Here is an 18,499-nt window from a genome sequence, read left to right as displayed (position 1 = left end):
CTGCCCGGAGATGGCTGGGATGGGCTCCAGCCCCCCCGCGACCCTAATGAGGATAAGTGGTACAACTAATGAGATGAGATGTGTTAGTGGTTTCTTTTCACGATTGTGCCTCACATTTTTTGGATTCTTAGGAAATATTTGGAGTTGCTTAACTTAGATTAAAGTCTAAAACATGACAATATGTCTAAAAAGTTCTTGGGGGGGGCAATACTTTTGCAAGGCACTGTAAAAAAAAAAAAATCGGTTTTCCCCTCCCAGCAGGTGTCAAGATGCCTCATCTCTCATATAAGATCTGTCTCCAACCATGTCCATGTACAGTATGTGAGTAACGCCAAAACATGAGCTTGACTGCACACATAACTGCCTCGATACAGAAGAATGCCAGACGCCGTTATTACCAAAGAGATTATCATCACCTGACACGCAAACGCGTTTCCTTTCCGGGTCGTCACACTTATCTCGATCTACCCGTTCAAGCTTGGTTTAGAGCAGGGGTGTCAAACTCATTTGAACTCGTGGGCCACACGAGAGAACAAACATTCTGTCGGGGCCCGGACGAGTCAATTAAAGAGAAAGAAAAAGAGAGATAAAGGAATAAGAGAAAGAGGGAGGGAAAAGGAGAGAGGACAGGACAAAGAAAGAAAAAGAGAGAGAGGGAGAGAGCGTGAGAAACAAAAGATAAAAAGTCGTGAGAGAGGGGGAAAAGGAAGGGAGAGGAAGAAAGAAATCCAAAGAGAAATAGAAAGACAGAAGGAGAGAAAAGAGAAAAGAAAGCGCAAAGGGTATGAAGAGAGAAAGAGAAAACAGAGAAAAGGAAAAAAGGAAGTTAGAGCAAAAGAGGTTAAAAGACACAGAGAGAGAAAGAGACAAAGAGCAACAAAGGAAGAGAAAGAGACAGACACAGAGTGGGAGAAAGGGGGTGGAAAAGAAAGGGAGAGAGAGAGAGACAGAGAGAGAAACAAAAGATAAAAAGTTGTGAGGGAGGGGGAAATGGAAGGGAGAGGAAGAAAGAAATTCAAAGAGAAATAGAAAGACAGAAGGAGAGAAAAGAGAAAAGAGAAAAGAAAGTGCAAGGGTATAAGGAGAGAAAGAAAAAAGGAAAAAAGGAAGTTAGAGCAAAATAAGTTAAAAAGACACACAGAGAAAAAAGAGACAAAGCGCAAAAAATGAAGAGAAAAAGAGAAACACAGAGAGTGAAAGAGACAGAGTGGGAGAAAAGGGGTGGAAAAGAAAGAGAGAGAGAGAGAGAGAGTGAGAAACAAAAGATAAAAAGTCGTGAGAGAGGGGAAAAGAAAGGGAGAGGAAGAAAGAAATCCATAGAGAAATAGAAAGACGAAAGGAGAGAAAAGAGAAAAGAAAGCGCGAAGGGTAGGAAGAGAGAAAGTGAAAAGAGAGAAAAAGAAAAAAGGTAGAGCAAAATAAGTTAAAAGACACAGAGAGAGAAAGAGACAAAGAGCAAAAAAGGAAGAGACAAAGAGAGACACAGAGAGTGAAAGAGACAGAGTGGGAGAAAAGGGGTATAAAAGAAAGAGAGAGAGAGAGAGAGAGAGAGAGTGAGAAACAAAATATAAAAAGTCATGAGAGAGGGGGAAAAGAAAGGGAGAGGAAGAAAGAAATCCATAGAGAAATAGAAAGACAGAAGGAGAGAAAAGAGAAAAGAAAGCGCGAAGGGTAGGAAGAGACAAAGAGAAAAGAGAGAAAAGGAAAAAAAGGATGTTAGAGCAAAATAAGTTAAAAGACACAGAGAGAGAAAGAGACAAAGAGCAACAAAGGAAGAGAAAAAGAGAGACACAGAGAGTGAAAAAGACAGACAGTGGGGGAAAAAAGGGGTGGAAAAGAAAGAGAGAGAGAAAGAGAGAAAAAGAGAGAAATAAATACAAGTACAGTGTCTTTGTTCGAGGCACCTGGTTTTGGCGACATCAACTTGACCTATTTCAACCCGCCGCTCGTTTTCCTCTTGCGCTTCTCTGAGTGTTGTCTCGCGGGCCGGATTCAATCCCTTAGCGGGCCTGATCTGGCCCGCGGGCCGCCTTTTTCACCCCTGCGATCTAAAGAATGCGTCCGTCTGTGCTCTGCAACGTGGGCGCCTACACAATGGCCCCTCAGTCCGCTATAGCAAGGGCCACAGCTCTTGCATCATCACCACAATGTCCTCCTATTCATTTAGACTAGCACGGAGGTAGGAAACTATCCAGTTCAGAAGTTAAATATAGTCGGTTTATTTGTCAACTAATACCGCCCCCTGGTGGTTGGAGAATTCGGGGGTGAGAATTTACAGTATACCTGTATTATGCTTCTGTTAAGACAGCTGCAGCAACAAGAAGGAATCTTTAGGGTGGGTCGGAGTTACTGTAGGTTCTACAGGCGGCCCGCGGGCCATATCAGGCCCGTTAAGGCATTGAATCTGGCCCGTGAGACAACACTCAGAGAAGCGCAAGAGAAAAACAAGCGGCAGGTTGAAATAGGTCAAGTTGATGTTAGCAAAGCCAGGTGCCTCGAACAAAGACACTGTACTTGTATTTATTTCTCTCTCTCTCTCTCTCTCTCTCTCTCTCTCTCTCTCTCTCTCTCTCTCTCTCTTTCTTTTCCACCCCTTTTCTCCCACTCTGTCTCTGTCTCTTTCACTCTCTGTGTCTCTTTTTCTCTTCCTTTGTTGCTCTTTGTCTCTTTCTCTCTCTGTGTCTTTCAACCTCTTTTGCTCTAACTTCCTTTTTTCCTTTTCTCTCTTTTCTCTTTCTCTCTTCATACCCTTTGCGCCTATTTTTTTTTTTTCTCTCTTTCTGTCTTTCTATTTCTCTTTGGATTTATTTTTCCTCACCCTTTCTTTTCCCCCCTCTCTCAAAACTTTTTATCTTTTGTTTCTCACGCTCTCCCTCCCTCTCTTTTTCTTTCTTTGTCCCCACCCTCTCTCCTTTTCCTTCCTTCTTTCTCTTATTTTTTATCCCTTTTTCTTTCTCTTTAATCTACTAGTCTCTCTCTCTCTCTCTCTCTCTGTTTTCCACCCCTTTTCTCCCACTCTGCGTCTGTCTCTTTCATTCTCTGTGTCTTCATGTTCATTCATATGCTTATTATAAGACAGCTGCAGCCACAAGAAGGTATATTTAGGTATAGGATGTGGTTGACTATATAGTGATAGGTTTCTCCTACATTTGGGTAACAGACAGAATATTTTGTGTTTATAAAAAGGGAAAGCGGAGGTGTAGGGCAGGGAGAGTGTTTCGCAATAGGACTAAATACAGGAAACGACCCAAAAAATATATCCTTGAATGCGAGTTGAGCAGTTTAAGTCAGAGATAGTAGAAAAACAGTCAAACCAAAATATTCCTCTGTTTTCTAGGTAAGGCGCACTGGACTATAAGGGAATTCAAGTCAAGTCATGTTTATTTCTTTGGCCCTTAATTAAAAGGAGTCTCAAAGAGCTGCACAGAGCACAGATTATTGCAAACTACAGACTATTATGACACAGTCCCCTGATCTAAAACCTACATGAGGGCAAGGACAAACTCAAAACCTCAGTCAAGTCATGCATATTAGTATAGCCCTTAATCACAAAGAGTCTCAAAGGGCTGCACAGACCACAGATTATTGCAAACCACAGACTATTAGTACACCATCCCCTGATCTAAAACCTACATGAGGGCAAAGGAAAACTCAAAAACCTCAAGTCAAGTTATGATCATTTGTATAGTCCTTAATCACAAGGAGTCTCAAAGGGCTGCACAGACCACAGATTATTGCAAACCACAGACTATTATTCCACCATCCCCTGATCTAAAACATACATGAGGGCAAAGGAAAACTCAAAAACCTCAAGTCAAGTTATGATCATTTGTATAGTCCTTAATCACAAGGAGTCTCAAAGGGCTGCACAGACCACAGATTATTGCAAACCACAGACTATTATTCCACCATCCCCTGATCTAAAACATACATGAGGGCAAAGGAAAACTCAAAAACCTCAAGTCAAGTTATGATCATTTGTATAGTCCTTAATCACAAGGAGTCTCAAAGGGCTGCACAGACCACAGATTATTGCAAACCACAGACTATTATTCCACCATCCCCTGATCTAAAACATACATGAGGGCAAGGAAAAACCCAACAACCCTAAGTCAAGTCATGTTTAATTGTATAATCACAAGTAGTCCGAAAGGGCTGCACACACCACAGATTATTGCAAACCACAGACTTTTATGACACTATCCCCTGATCTAAAACCTACATGAGGGCAAGGAAAAACTCAAAAACCTCAAGTCAAGACATGTTTATTTGTATAGCCATTAATCACAAGGAGTCTGGAAGGTCGCACGGACCACAGATTATTGCAAACTACATACTATTAAGACACCATCCCCTGATCTAAAACCTACATGAGGGCAAGGAAAAACTCAAAAACCTCAAGTCAAGTCATGTTTATTTGTATAGCCATTAATCACAAGGAGTCTGGAAGGTCGCACGGACCACAGATTATTGCAAACTACATACTATTAAGACACCATCCCCTGATCTAAAACCTACATGAAGGCAAAGGAAAACTCAAAAACCTCAAGTCAAGTTATGATTATTTGTATAGTCCTTAATCACAAGGAGTCTCAATGAGATGCACAGACCACAGATTATTGCAAACCACAGACTCTTATGACACCATCCCCTGATCTAAAACCTACATGAGGGCAAGGAAAAACTCAAAACCTTAGTAAAGTAAAGTCTAGTCATTTGCGACACCCTTAATCACGCGGAAGGAGTCTGAAAGGGCTGCACAGACCACAGAGTATTGCGAACTACAGACTATTATGACAGCATCCCCTGATCTAAAACCTACATGAAGGCAAGGGAAAACTCAAAAACATGAGGAAAATGAAGAAACCTTGAGAAGGTAATCCCCCTTCCAGGATGACCAGAAACATCAGAAAAAAAACAAATAACAATTGAATTGTCAATAATTATAAGAAATCTGGTAATCCTGCAAAATACTCCAGAAATACTACAAAAATACCACTGAAAAACTACAAAAATCCACTATGAAAATGCTACAAAAATACAATTTTAATACTACAAAAAATATGATTGTAAAACTAAGTTAAAAATATTATATTTCTATAATACAAGAATACTTCTACAGCAAACCAGTACTACAATAATAATACTACTGGCAATGAAGACACTATAAAAAGGCGACACAAATACTATATTATATACTACAAAAATATCGGACAATAATACAAAAACACTATGAAAATGCTGCAAAAATACTATGTTAATACTACAAAAATATTATTGTAAAACTTTAAACTAAAAATATGATATTACTATAATACACAAATACTTCTAGAGCAATGCTACAATAAAAATAATAATAATATGGGCAATAATAAAAAAACACCATAGTAATACTGCAAGATACTATCGTGATAGAACAAAAACACTAATAGATAAATACTACATAAGTACCACTACAGTAAAAAAAAAATACTACTGAAAAAAAGAAACCATGGAAATGCTACAAAAATACTATATTAATACTACAAAAATATTATTGTAAAACTTTTAAGTTAAGAATATGATATAACTATAATACACAAATACTTCGACAGTAATGCTACAATAATACTAAAAATATGGGCAATAATACAAAAACACCATAGTAATACTACAAAATACTATCGTAATACTGCAAAAACACTATTAGATAAATACTACATAAGTACCACTACAGTAAAAACAAAAATACTACTGAAAAAAAGTAACTATGGAAATGCGACAAAAATACTATATTAATACTACAAAAATATAATTGTAAAGTTAAGTTAAAAATATATTACTATAATACACAAATACTTCCACAGCAATGTTACAATAATACTAATAATATGGGCAATAATACAAAAACACCATAGTAATACTACAAAATACTATCTTAATACGACAAAAATACTATTAGATAAATACTACATAAGTACCACTACCGTAATACTACAGAAAAACTACAAACAATCAACTATAAGAATACTAGAGAAATCTTATAAAAACACTACAGTCACATTGTAAAAACACTATTACAACACTAGTACTACTACAAAAAATACTGCAGTATTACTGAGAAAATATTCTTCTAGCAAAAAAATTAATCCAAATTCCGTACAGATGGGAAATTCTTAAGAGCTTTCATGCTCGTTCCAGTTTGTTTTTTTGGTAGTGTAGCCTGTAGCCTTGTGATTAAGGGTGATATAAATAAAAATGACTTGACTTGAAAATGGTGAAAGTAAGAAAAGCCCTATTTCAAGTACAGTCTAAACCAGGGGTGTCAAACTCAATTCAACTCGGGGGCCACACGATAGAACAAACATTCTGTCGGGGGCCGGACTAGTAGATTAAAGAGAAAGAAAAAAAGATAAAGAAATAAGAGAAAGAAGGAGGGAAAAGGAGAGAGGGTGGGACAATCAGAGAGAGGGAGAGAGAGTGAGAAGCAAAAGAGATAAAAAGAGAAGTCGTGAGAGAGGGGGAAAGAAGGGGAGTGGAAGAAAGAAATCCAAAGAGAAATAGAAAGACAAAAGGAGAGAAAAGAGAAAAGAAAGCGCGAAGGGTAGGAAGAGAGAAAGAGAAAAGAGAGAAAAGGAAAAAAGGAAGTAAGAGCAAAAGAAGTTTAAAAGACACAGAGAGAGAAAAAGACAAAGCAACAAAGGAAGACAAAAAGAGAGACACAGAGAGAGAAAGAGATAGAGAGTGGGAGAAAAGGGGTGGAAAAGAGGGAGAGAGGGAGAGAGAGAGAGAGAGAGAGAGAGAGAGAGAGAGAGAGAGAGAGAGAGAGAGAGAGAGAGAGAGAGAGAGAGAGAGAGAGAAAAAAAGAAATACTAGTACAGTGTCTTTGTTCGAGGCACCTTTCTTTGGCAACATCAAGTGGACATATTTCAACCTGCAGCTTGTTTTTCTCTTGCGCTTCTCTGAGTGTTGTCTCGCGGGCCGGATTCAATCCCTTAGCGGGCCTGATCTGGCCCGCGGGCCGCCTGTTTGACACCTGTGGTCTAAACGCTAACCCTTAAAATCTGAAAAAAGAAGAGCGCGTATTATTATTAGAGCGCCTTTAGGAAATGCACGTACTCGCACGTGCCACATAAAGAGCTGGACAGAGCCTGCAATGCTGACTTAGGCCAGTAGATGGCATCAGCGGGTTGAAAGGTTTCAAATTCCGTACAGCACCGACTGCAAATTTCAGATTCGAAGGAATTCAATGTCTCTGGTGCGGAGTAGCTTGGGAAGCGAACCCTAACACCAAAGAAGTTACCTGCACGGGCCGTCCGTCCTCCGAACCAATCATATTCCTCCATTCGGTCAGCGATCGTTGCAGCGTGTCCAATCCTGTTTCCCAGAGTCGTACGGAACCGCCCATATCTACGGTGACGACCCCGCCCGAATCGAGTGGCGCCATCAGGACGTCAGTCTCCGACATCTTGGACAGCCAATTTGTGTAGGGTGACACGGACATTGACCTAAAAATGACAGTGACAGTTAATACCGGTGTTGATATCGCCCCCTTTCTGCCTATGTCTGCCTGTGCATCAATAACATTGCAGTCTAACTTATACACGATGAAGGATTTTATACATTTGACTATAAAGGATTTTGTATGATCAAATACAAATTACATTTAAATGCAAAAGATATTCACTGGGGGCAGCACGGCGGCGCAGTGGCACAGTTCATGTCTTGGGAACCTCCTGCGTGGGTTCAAATCCAGCTCCAGACTTCCTGTGTGGAGTTTGTATGTTCTCCCCGTGCTTGCGTGGGTTTCCTCCCACGTTCCAAAAACATGCATTTCAGGTGAATTGGCCGGTCCAAATTGTCCCTAGGTGTGAATGAGCGAGTGAGTTGTCTGTCCCCGTGTGCCCTGCGATTGGCTGGCAACCAGTTCAGGGTGTCCCCTGCCCACTGCCCGATGATTGCTGGGATGGGCTCCAGCACCCCCGCGACCCTACTGAGGATAAGCGGTGTAGCTAATGAGATGAGATGAGATATTCACTGGCTGAGCTGTGGGGCGAGGTCAATGCAACCTAGTTGAGAATGATGTTTACAGGAACAGCAGGGAACTGGGACAAAGGGCTGATAAGATAATCAGCACTTCTCGACGCAGAGGGGCCCTGGTGACGCAAAAACGCTCGGGGGCCAGACATCGAGGCGAGGAGGTGGACCCCACGTGGGGGTTTTCCTGGCACGCCCACGGGAGGAGCCGACAGACCAGGTTGCGGAAAAAACGTGGGCAGAGGAAGAAAGGCAGAAGATCGGGAGAGGAGGCTGGACAGAGACTGGGGCGACACTAATTCGGCTAATTCGATGGAGTTCACTTAGTTGAATACTTTAAGAAATTATATCTGCCCCCGTGTGGAAATGCCGGTCTCTGGTCCGTCTTTTCCCAGGTTGTGTGTTTCGGGTTGTTTAGGGGTTTTATTGTATCCTAAATGTTATCATACAGCACTTTGAGTGGCAATTTTTTTTGCCTGTATAAATTTCATTTGATTTGTTGATCGTAATGTTCTTTACTTTGTGTGAATTTCCTTGCGGGGATGAATAAAGTATCTATCTATCTATCTATCTATGGCAGGGGTGTCAAACTCATTTGAACTCGGGGGCCACACGATAGAACAAACATTCTGTCGGGGGCCGGACGAGTAGATTCAAGAGAAAGAAAAAGAGAGAGAAAGAAATAAGAGAAAAAGGGAGGGAAAGGAGAGAGGGCGGGACAAAGAAAGAAAAAGAGAGAGAGGGAGAGAGCGTGAGAAACAAAAGATAAAAAGTCGTGAGAGAGGGGAAAAAGAAAGGGAGAGGAAGAAAGAAATCCAAAGAGAAATAGAAAGACAGAAGGAGAGAAAAGAGAAAAGAAAGCGCAAAGGGTAGGAAGAGAGAAAAGGAAAAAAGAAGGTTAGGCCACACGATAGAACAAACATTCTGTCGGGGGCCGGACTAGTAGATTCAAGAGAAAGATAAAGAGATAAAGAAACAAGAGAAAGAGGGAGGGAAAAGGAGAGAGGGCAGGACAAAGAAAGAAAGAGAGAGAGGGAGAGAGAGGGAGAAACAAAAGATAAAAAGTCGTGAGAGGGGGAAAAGAAAGGGAGGGGAAAAATGAAATCCAAAGAGAAATAGACAGAAGGAGAGAAAAGAGAAAAGAAAGCGCGAAGGGTAGGAAGAGAGAAAGAAAAAAGAGAGAAAAGGAAAAAAGTTAGGCCACACGATAGATCAAAAATTCTGTCAGGGGCTGGACTGATAGATTAAAGAGAAAAAAAAAGGGAGATAGAGAAAAAAGAGGAAGGGAAACGGAGAGAGGGCAGGACAAAAAAGAAAAAGAGAGAGAGGGAGAGAGCATGAGAAACAAAAGATAAAAAGTCGCGAGAGAGGGGGGAAAGAAAGGGAGAGGAAGAAAGAAATCCAAAGAGAAATAGAAACACAGAAAGAGAGAAAAGAGAAAAAAAAGTGCCAAGGGTAGGAAGAGAGAAAGAGAAAAGAGAGAAAAGGAAAAAAGGAAGTTAGGCCACACAATAGAACAAACATTCTGTCAGGGGCCGGAGAGGGCGGGACAAAAAAGAAAAAGAGAGAGAGGGAGAGAGCATGAGAAACAAAAGATAAAAAGTCACGAGAGAGGTGGAAAAGAAAGGGAGCGGAAGAAAGAAATCCAAAGAGAAATAGAAACACAAAAAGAGAGAAAAGAGAAAAAAAAGTGCCAAGGGTAGGAAGAGAGAAAGAGAAAAGAGAGAAAAGGTAAAAAAGAAGTTAGAGCAAAAGAGGTTAAAAGACACAGAGAGAGAAAGAGACAAAGAGCAACAAAGGAAGAGAAAAAGAGAGACACAGAGAGTGAAAGAGACAGAGACAGAGAGTGGGAGAAAAGGGGTGGAAAAGAGAGAGAAAGAAAGAACTACAAGTACAGCGTCTTTGCAAGAGGCACCTGTCTTTGGCAACATCAAGTTGACCTATTTCAACCTTGCAGCTTGTTTTTCTCTTGCGCTTCTCTGAGTGTTGTCTCGCGGGCCGGATTCAATCCCTTAGCGGGCCTGATCTGGCCCGCGGGCCGCCTCTTTGACACCGGTGATCTATGGTATCAATCAATCTATCCATTTACTCGCCACATTTTGGTTTGTCTTCCAACAACGTCCACATGGTGGCGACAAAATACAACTTTAAGTAAAATGGATTTTGTCGATAGAAGCAAGATTTTTAGCCAAATGTATTAGTACAAAAATAAACGTTTACGAAGTACAGTCATTTGATTTGTTAAACAAATGTAAATGATGTTTGTTCTTCGGTTTCAATGTGTAATAGAGTATTTATTACAAAGTGAAATAAATGTTTAGACTTCCATTAGACCCCTGCGAAAAACAAGGGATTACTGTACTAACATTTGAGTAGTCAACTACTCGGACCATTACTAACTAACGATATCTGAAAACGAACATTATTTCCTGCAAAATTCTATAAAGTAAAATTCATACTAAAAAGAACATACCGAGTTTTTTTAGGACAACTAGCAGTTCACTTTTAGACCGCAAGATGGCGGCAAAACACATGTCTTGCGTGTCTTACCTCGGGACAGGAATATATTTGACTTTTTTCGAGTTGAGATCTGTCACTTCCAGGTAGGCTGCGGTCATTGGAGGAGTGACATCTGAAAGTCAAACCGTTTTTACGATTCAGGGTTCGAACTAGGAACATCAAACACCATATGACGGGGTTCGTACACTTTTCCCATGGACCAATGAAAGCATTCGAAAGGAATTTTCGAAGTCAATTTTCCCATTTCTCCAGTAACATAAAAAGACCTTTTAGATTACGGGTGTCCAAGAGGCGGCCCGCGGGCCGGATCAGGCCCGCTAGGGGATTGAATCCGGCCCGCGAGACAACACTCAGAGAAGCGCAAGAGAAAAACAAGCGGCAAGGTTGAAATAGGTCAACTTGATGTTGCCGAAGCCAGGTGCCTCTTGCAAAGACGCTGTACTGATGTTGTATTTCTCTCCCTCTTTCTCTTTTTCTTTCTTTCTCTTTTTCTCTCTTTATCTCTCTCTTACTCTTCCTCAATTAGTATCCCTCTCTTTTTCTTAATTTGTATCTCCCTCTCGCTCTCTCTTTTTTTCTCAATTTGTATTTTTCTCTCTCTCTCTCTCTCTTTATCAATTTGTATCTTTTTTTTCTCTCTCTTTCTCCCTTTTTCTCAATTTGCATCTCTCTCTCTCTTTCTCTCTCTCTCTCTCTCTTTCTCTTTCTTTGTTCCTCTGACTTTTTCTCTCTTTCATTCCCCTTCTCTCTTTCTCCTTTTTTCTCAATTTGCATCTCTCTCTCTCTCTCTCTCTCTCTCTCTATTTTTTTTTTCCTTGCTCTTCGGTCTACTAGTCCGGCCCCCGAGAGAATGTTTGTTCTAACGTGTGGCCCCCGAGTTAAAATGAGTTTGACAAATTTAGATCTTGAAAAAAAAAGCTTGTATATTTGTTTTTTTGATTTGTCATCAAAAACGGGGAATCCCGGCATCTTGAACCTTTTGGGCACAATCTCTTGGGCAGGGGTGTCAAACTCATTTTAACCAGGGGGCCCGCACGATAGAACAAACCTTTCGGGGGCCGAACTAGTAGACTAGAGAGAAACAAAAAGAGAGAAAGGAATAAGAGAAAGAGAGAGAGAAAAGTAGAGCGGGTGGGACAAAGAAAGAGAGAAAGGGAGAGGGGTGGGAAAAGAGAGAACGCGAAAAAAAAAAATGGCTAAAAAGAGAAGTAGTTAGAGGGAGGGAAAGAAAGAGAGAGAAAGAAAGGAATCTAAAGAGAAATAGAAAGAGAGAAAGAAAGGAGAGAAAGAGAGAAGGGGAAAGCAAGAGGGAAAAAGAGAAAAGAAAGAGAAAAGGAAAATATGAGAAAGCAAAATAAGGAAAAAAGACACAGAGAGAAAGAGACAAAGAGAAACAAAGAAACAGAAAAAGAAAGACAGAAAGAGAGAGAGACTGAGTGAGAGAAAAGGGAGGAAGTGAGAGAGAGGGAGAGAGAGTGAAAAGAGAGCGAGACTGGGAGAGAGAACGTGAGAAACAAAAGGGATAAAAAGAAAAGTAGTGAGAGAGAGGGAAAGAAAGAGAGAGAAAGAAAGAGAAAGGAAGAAAGAGAAAGAAAATAATCCAAATAGAAATAGAAAGAGAGAAAGAGAGGAGAGAAAGATAGAAGGGGAAAGCACGAGAGAAAGAGAGAGAAGAAAGAGAAGGAAAATAGGAGGAGAAAGCAAAATAAGGAAAAAGACACAGAGAAAGATACAAAGAGAAACAAAGAAACAGAAAAAGAAAGACAGAAAGAGAGAGAGAGTGAGTGAGAGAAAAGGGAGGAAGTGAGAGAGAGGGAGAGAGAGTGAAAAGATGAAAAGAGAGTGAGACTGGGAGAGAAAACGTGAGAAACAAAAGGGATAAAAAGAAAAGTAGTGAGAGAGAGGGAAAGAAAGAGAGAGAAAGAAAGAGAAAGGAAGAAAGAAATCCAAGAAATAGAAAGAGAGAAAGAAGAGAGAAAGAGAGAAGGGGAAAGCAAGAGAGAGATAAAGAGAAAAGAGAGAGAAAAGGAAAAAAGGAAGTGAAAGTAAAAGAAGGTAAAAAGACACAGAGAGAGAAAGAGACAAAGGGAAACAAAGAAACAGAAAAAGAGAGAGAAATTCAGAGAGTGAGAGAAAAGGGAGGAAGCAAGAGAGAGAGAGAGAAATACCACTACAGCGTCTCAATGAGAGCCATATTTGTTGTGTACATATTTCAACCTGCAGCTCGTTTTTCTCTCGCGCTTCCCTCAGCGTTGTCTCGCGGGCCGGCTTCAATCCCTTAGCGGGCCTGATTTGGGCCGCAGACCACCTCTTTGACACCTCTACTCTAGGGACTAATGACAAACCCAAATACAGACTAATGCCATATGCCGTTAACCACGAGGGAAGATGAAATGCAACGGCCAAGGGAAGCACCAGAACAGGGGCGTTGGCGTCATTTTTACGCATGTTTTACTTTTTTGTACATAAAGTGTGATTGGACTGTTAATAAACATGGTAACAATTTCAAGCATTTACAAGCACTTTTTCAAGGGTCGGAAGAATCTGTACGAACCCTGAATGTAAACCCTTACTCACCTTTTGGGTAGATCTCCTTGAGGGGCACCTTGGTCGGAGGTAGGGCCCGGACCACCTGATTGGCTGCCAGAAGACTCACGCAATTGTTCTGTTTCACCGCGGTGGTCCTCAAACCACCTCGGAGGAACATGTGGGCACCACCGTTGTTGGTCTTCATTTGGGACAGATGGACTGTTCTCCGGAAGCTGTAGACTTCGTTCGGAGACTGGACGGACGATAAACATCTCGGTATCGTTTCCGGTATCGGACACGGGGATAATATTCACCATGAGGTCTGGGAATCCCACGAGGACTCGTGCGTAGGTGCTGGTGTCTGCCGCCATGCGGTTGGGGGAGACGATTTTTTGGCCGAGGGCCACGCTGAGGTTCTCGTTGGGAAGCTGGTCGCACGAGATCATTTGGGGGACGGTGGTATTATCTGACGGAGCGGGAGATGGGACGAATGAGTGAGGGATGGCACTTTAAGCTCGCTGCGATGAAGCTAATGTGTTTCAATTTTGGAGAGAGAGAGAGACATACAGAGAGAGAGACAGAGAGAGAGACATACAGAGAGAGAGAGAGAGAGAGAAAGAAAGAAAGAAAGAGAAAGAGAGAGAGAGAAAGAGAGAACAAGAGAGAGAGAGAAAGAGAGAGAAATAGAGAGAGGGGGAGAGAGAGAGAGAAGGAAAGAGAGAGAGGGAGAGAGAAAGAGAGAAGGACAGAGAGAGAGAGAAAGAGAGAGACAAAGAGAGAGAGAGTGAGAGAGAGAGAGAAAGAGAAAGGGAGAGAGAGAAGGAAAGAGGGAGAAAGATAAGGAAAAAGAGAGAGAGAGAGAGGGAGAGAGAGAGGGAGAGAGAAAGAGAGAGAGAGAGAGAGAGTGAGAGAGAGAGAGAGAACGAAAGAGAGAGAGAGAGGGAGAGAAAGGGAGAGGGAGAGAGAAAGAGAGAGAGGGAGAGAGAAAGAAAGAGAGACAGAGAGAGAGGCACAGAGAGAGACAGAGAGAGACAAAGAGAGAGAGAGTCAGAGAGAGAGAAAGTGAGGGACAAAGAGAGAGAGAGAAAGAGAGAGAGAGAAAGAGCACGGGAGAGAGAGAAGGAAAGAGGGAGAGAGAGAGAGAGGGAGGGAGAGAGAGAGGGAGAGAAAAGGAGAGGGAGAGAGAAGGAAAGAGAGAGAGAGAGAGAGAGAGAACGAAAGAGAGAGAGAGAGAGGGAGAGAAAGGGAGAGGGAGAGAGAAAGAGAGAGAGGGAGAGAGAAAGAAAGAGAGACAGAGAGAGAGGCACAGAGAGAGACAGAGAGAGACAGAGAGAGACAAAGAGAGAGAGAGTCAGAGAGAGAGAAAGTGAGGGACAAATAGAGAGAGAGAAAGAGAGAGAGAGAAAGAGAAAGGGAGAGAGAGAAGGAAAGCGGGAGAGAGAGAGAGAGAGGGAGGGAGAGAGAGAGGGAGAGAAAAGGAGAGGGAGAGAGAAGGAAAGAGAGAGAGAGAAAGGGAGAGAAAAAGAGAGAGAGGAAGAGAGAGAGAGAGAGAGAAAGAGAGAGAGAGAGAGAGAGAGAGAAGGAAAGAGAGAGAGAGAGAAGGAAAGAGAGAGAGAGAGAGACACAGAGAGAGAAAGAGAGAGATAAAGAGAGAGAGAGTCAGAGAGAGACAGAGAAAGTGAGGGACAAAAAGAGAGAGAGAAAGAGAGAGAGAGAAAGAGAAAGGGAGAGAGAAGGAAAGAGGGAGAGAGAGAGAGAGAGAGAGAGAGGGAGAGAGAGTGAGAGGGAGAGAGAGGAAGAGGGAGAGAGAGAGAGAGAAAGAGAGGAAGAGAGAAAGAGAGAGCGAGTCTTAGGTATGACTCGGCCGAGGCTTGAACCACAACCTCCCAGTCTAGCGACTAGCAAGCTTCTGAATCTGTACACATTGTTGGAAATTTTGTTTTTTTGTCTAATAGCGGTGTTTGAAATAATATCTGCCCGTCGGGCGTACACTTTACACAACGTCTCTGCCCGGGTGGCTGACAACTTTTTCAAGAAAAAAAAATAATAATAAAAAAAAATTGCGTTTCAGGTTGTGAAAAAGGGGCAGGCAACTTTAATGGCTGGGCAGGCAACTTTTCAGAGTTGTCTACCCTCATGGCCAGTAACTTTTTCTCATGAGTTTCAGACTAATAGTCTGTCTTGACAACTGTTATTGTGAATAGCCCTGACACCATGTCTGAAAATGCAAAGTGCATCGTAGATAGACATCAGGGTTGGGTAGGGTTACTTTAACTTGATTACTTTCAATGACTTTTGGATTACTCCAATACCAAATATGCTAATAAAAGACAAAAGAAACTAAATAGGAATCAAATGATGACTCACAACACAAGGTAAGCTTTCTCTCCTGGCTTTGATCTCTTTGATCTTCGGCAAAACCAGAGTTGGGTAGGGTTACTTTAACTGGATTACTTTCAATGACTTTTGGATGACTCCAATATCAAATATGTTAATAAAAGACAAAAAAAAGTTAATATGAATACAATGATGACTCACAACACAAGGTAAGCTTTCTCTCCTGGCTTTGATCTCTTTGATCTTCGGCAAAACCAGAGTTGGGTAGGGTTACTTTAACTGGATTACTTTCAATGACTTTTGGATTACTCCAATACCAAATATGCTAATAAAAGACAAAAGAAACTAAATAGGAATAAAATGATGACTCACAACACGTGGTAAGTTTTCTCTCCTGGCTTTGATCTCTTGGATCTCCGGCAAAGCCAGGGTTGGGTAGGGTTACTTTAACTTGATTACTTTCAATGACTTTTCGATGACTCCAATACCAAATATGCTCATAAAAGACAAAAGAAACTAAATAGGAATAAAATGATGACTCACAACACGTGGTAAGTTTTCTCTCCTGGCTTTGATCTCTTGGATCTCCGGCAAAGCCAGGGTTGGGTAGGGTTACTTTAACTTGATTACTTTCAATGACTTTTCGATGACTCCAATACCAAATATGCTCATAAAAGACAAAAGAAACTAAATAGGAATAAAATGATGACTCACAACACGTGGTAAGCTTTCTCTCCTGGCTTTGATCTCTTTGATCTCCGACAAAACCAGGGGTTGGGTAGGGTTACTTTAACTGGATTACTTTCACTTACTTTTGGATGACTCCAATACCAAATATGCTAATAAAAGACAAAAGAAACTAAATCTGAATCAAATGATGACTCACAACACGTGATAAGCTTTCTCTCCTGGCTTTGATCTCTTTGATCTCCGGCAAAACTAACATCAAATGCGACAGAAACAAAATGAAAATAAATCCAACATCATTTCATTTTATTCCTTTTTTAGTTTCTTTTGTCTTGTATTAGCATATTTGGTATTGGAGTCATCCAAAAGTCATTGAAAGTAATCCAGTTAAAGTAACCCTACCCAACCCTGATAGACATACAAGTCTACTTACCTTTATTCAATTTAATGACAGTGATGGGTTTAAAATTACACAGAAAGCACACTTACCGTTAACAACCCCGTGTCCCGAGCTGACGCTATCCTCGCTGATGCTGTGCAGCTGACACACGCCTTGGTCCTCTGCCCCCATGTGCATGGGCTTTGTCAGCAGAAACTTCCTGTTGTTTGCAGAAGTAGACACATATTAAATTACCGTAAATTCCGGACTATAAGCCGCTACTTTTTTCCCTAACTTTCAACCCTGCGGCTTATTCAGTGATGGCTAATTTATGTTATTTTTCTAACGGCCGCTAGCAGCGCTCGAGTGTTGCTACCATTAACTGCCCTGTCAGAGCTATACTATTAAAGCTTTGAAAACTCTCTCGGTGTACCGTCTTTCTTTGTAAATATGTGTAACCCATGTATAATATGTATTTGCACCTGTATATTTTTGAAATGTATTTATTTGTATTTATTTGAGACACTTATTCTGATATGTTTTGCACGGATGAACGAAAAAGGAGGGGCGGAACAAACGCGGGGTGCCGAGTTGAAGTGGGGACCGCTAAAGGTGAGGGACAGACAAGGAAAGAAGAGGGGGTAAAAGAAAAAGGAGTTGCGTGAGTAAATGTCTTTATCTGATATATTTTTCCCACCCTTACCTTTGGAAATATACACTTTTTTCCTTGGATTACTTTCAACGGGACCCGGACTCTGCAGGTCTGCATCAAACCTTAAGTACCAATATCATTTTCCGTTCATTTCGCCGGCTGTGATTTTTGGACTGTGGACCTTAATGAAGGACATTTAGTTTCAATCGCGGGACTTGAAGTCGGGTTTGGGTTCATTTTGTGTTTGTGTTACATGTTCAAAGTGGGCGCATGCGGCTTATATACAGGTGCGGCTTGTGTATGTACAAAATCGGTTTTCCTCTTAAAATGTGGTGGGTGGGGCTTATAATCAGGTGCGCTCTATAGTCCGGAATTTACAGTAGGTAGAACTGATACAACACTGATACAACACTATTTTTATATCTAAATATCTTTATGGGTGAGATGATGTGACACCTGGCTGTGATCAAGGTCCATCGAATGGTTTTTAGGGTGCTGATGGTCTCTCTACGAAAACACCAGCTACAGACACTGTCAAGAAGGACTTAGAAAGACTCTTCCTTTGTCCCCTAAGACACCCATCTTCTGGGACTATTATCATACCTACACCACAGACCACACCCGTCTCTACATTGATGTTGGGCAGCTTAAAAAAATGAACACTAGTCGTGTACAAGTGGTTAAGTGGTTATCTAAACAACGTTTCAGGTCCAGGAACATAACATCCCTAGATAGTGAAGTTATATACTATTGTATACACTGTTTTATCTTACGTAAAGTCAAATATACTTGTTCTAAAATCTGACTTCAGCCTTGAGGGCAAACTATGAGAGAAGGTTTGTCGTGAACCACACTTTGCCTTGGAATGTGCCTTTCCTTCCATTCTGAGCGGATAACAATGATTTATCACTTCCTGGGGGTGAGGGGGGGTGGGGGGGGCTAGAATCTGTGTGTCGTGCCCCATTCTGTCCGGAGGGCGATGACTTATCACCCTTCTCCCAAGCTTCAAAGGGCGATTGGGAAAATTGCATCAACACGGCGCGGACCAATCAGCCAGAGGCTTGATTGTGGGGCGTGGAGAGTTCATCCCATATGGCATAAAGGTGGGCAACCCGGAAGCCCCCGGTCAGCTCTCCTGCACACGATTGCAAAATTGACACAGGCATTGACCTGATTTGTTCAACTATTTGATTTGGCTAAATAAAAAAACCCCGAAGCAACGATGTCCCTATCTCTCTCAAAAACGAGAGCATTAGTGGGCGGCCGAAGCGAATACACTCCCCCTCTCTCATTCGAGAACTGCCGATTGGGTGCTGGGGTCAAAGGTTTTGAACACACCACAGAAAAGCTCTACTCATTTTTCATTAGCTATTTTCACA

General features: G+C 41.6%; 1 protein-coding gene across 1 annotated transcript in view; it reads right to left on the bottom strand.

The window, feature by feature from the left end:
- Positions 1-18,499, bottom strand: part of vwa8 (von Willebrand factor A domain containing 8) — a 168,359-nt gene that overhangs the window by 49,015 nt on the left and 100,845 nt on the right. Inside the window, exons 33-37 of the mRNA XM_088352924.1 lie at positions 16,579-16,688; positions 13,380-13,531; positions 13,114-13,318; positions 10,567-10,648; positions 7,283-7,487 (exon numbers count right to left, since the gene is read on the bottom strand). Coding sequence (XP_088209050.1) covers positions 7,283-7,487; positions 10,567-10,648; positions 13,114-13,318; positions 13,380-13,531; positions 16,579-16,688 — 754 coding nt within the window. The remainder of the gene's footprint in view (positions 1-7,282; positions 7,488-10,566; positions 10,649-13,113; positions 13,319-13,379; positions 13,532-16,578; positions 16,689-18,499) is intronic.

Source organism: Urocampus carinirostris, chromosome 14 (assembly GCF_059441175.1).
Source record: "Urocampus carinirostris isolate Australia breed hairy pipefish chromosome 14, RoL_Ucar_1.0, whole genome shotgun sequence".
Lineage (NCBI taxonomy): Eukaryota > Metazoa > Chordata > Actinopteri > Syngnathiformes > Syngnathidae > Urocampus > Urocampus carinirostris.
This window is presented reverse-complemented; position numbering and strand designations above follow the sequence as displayed.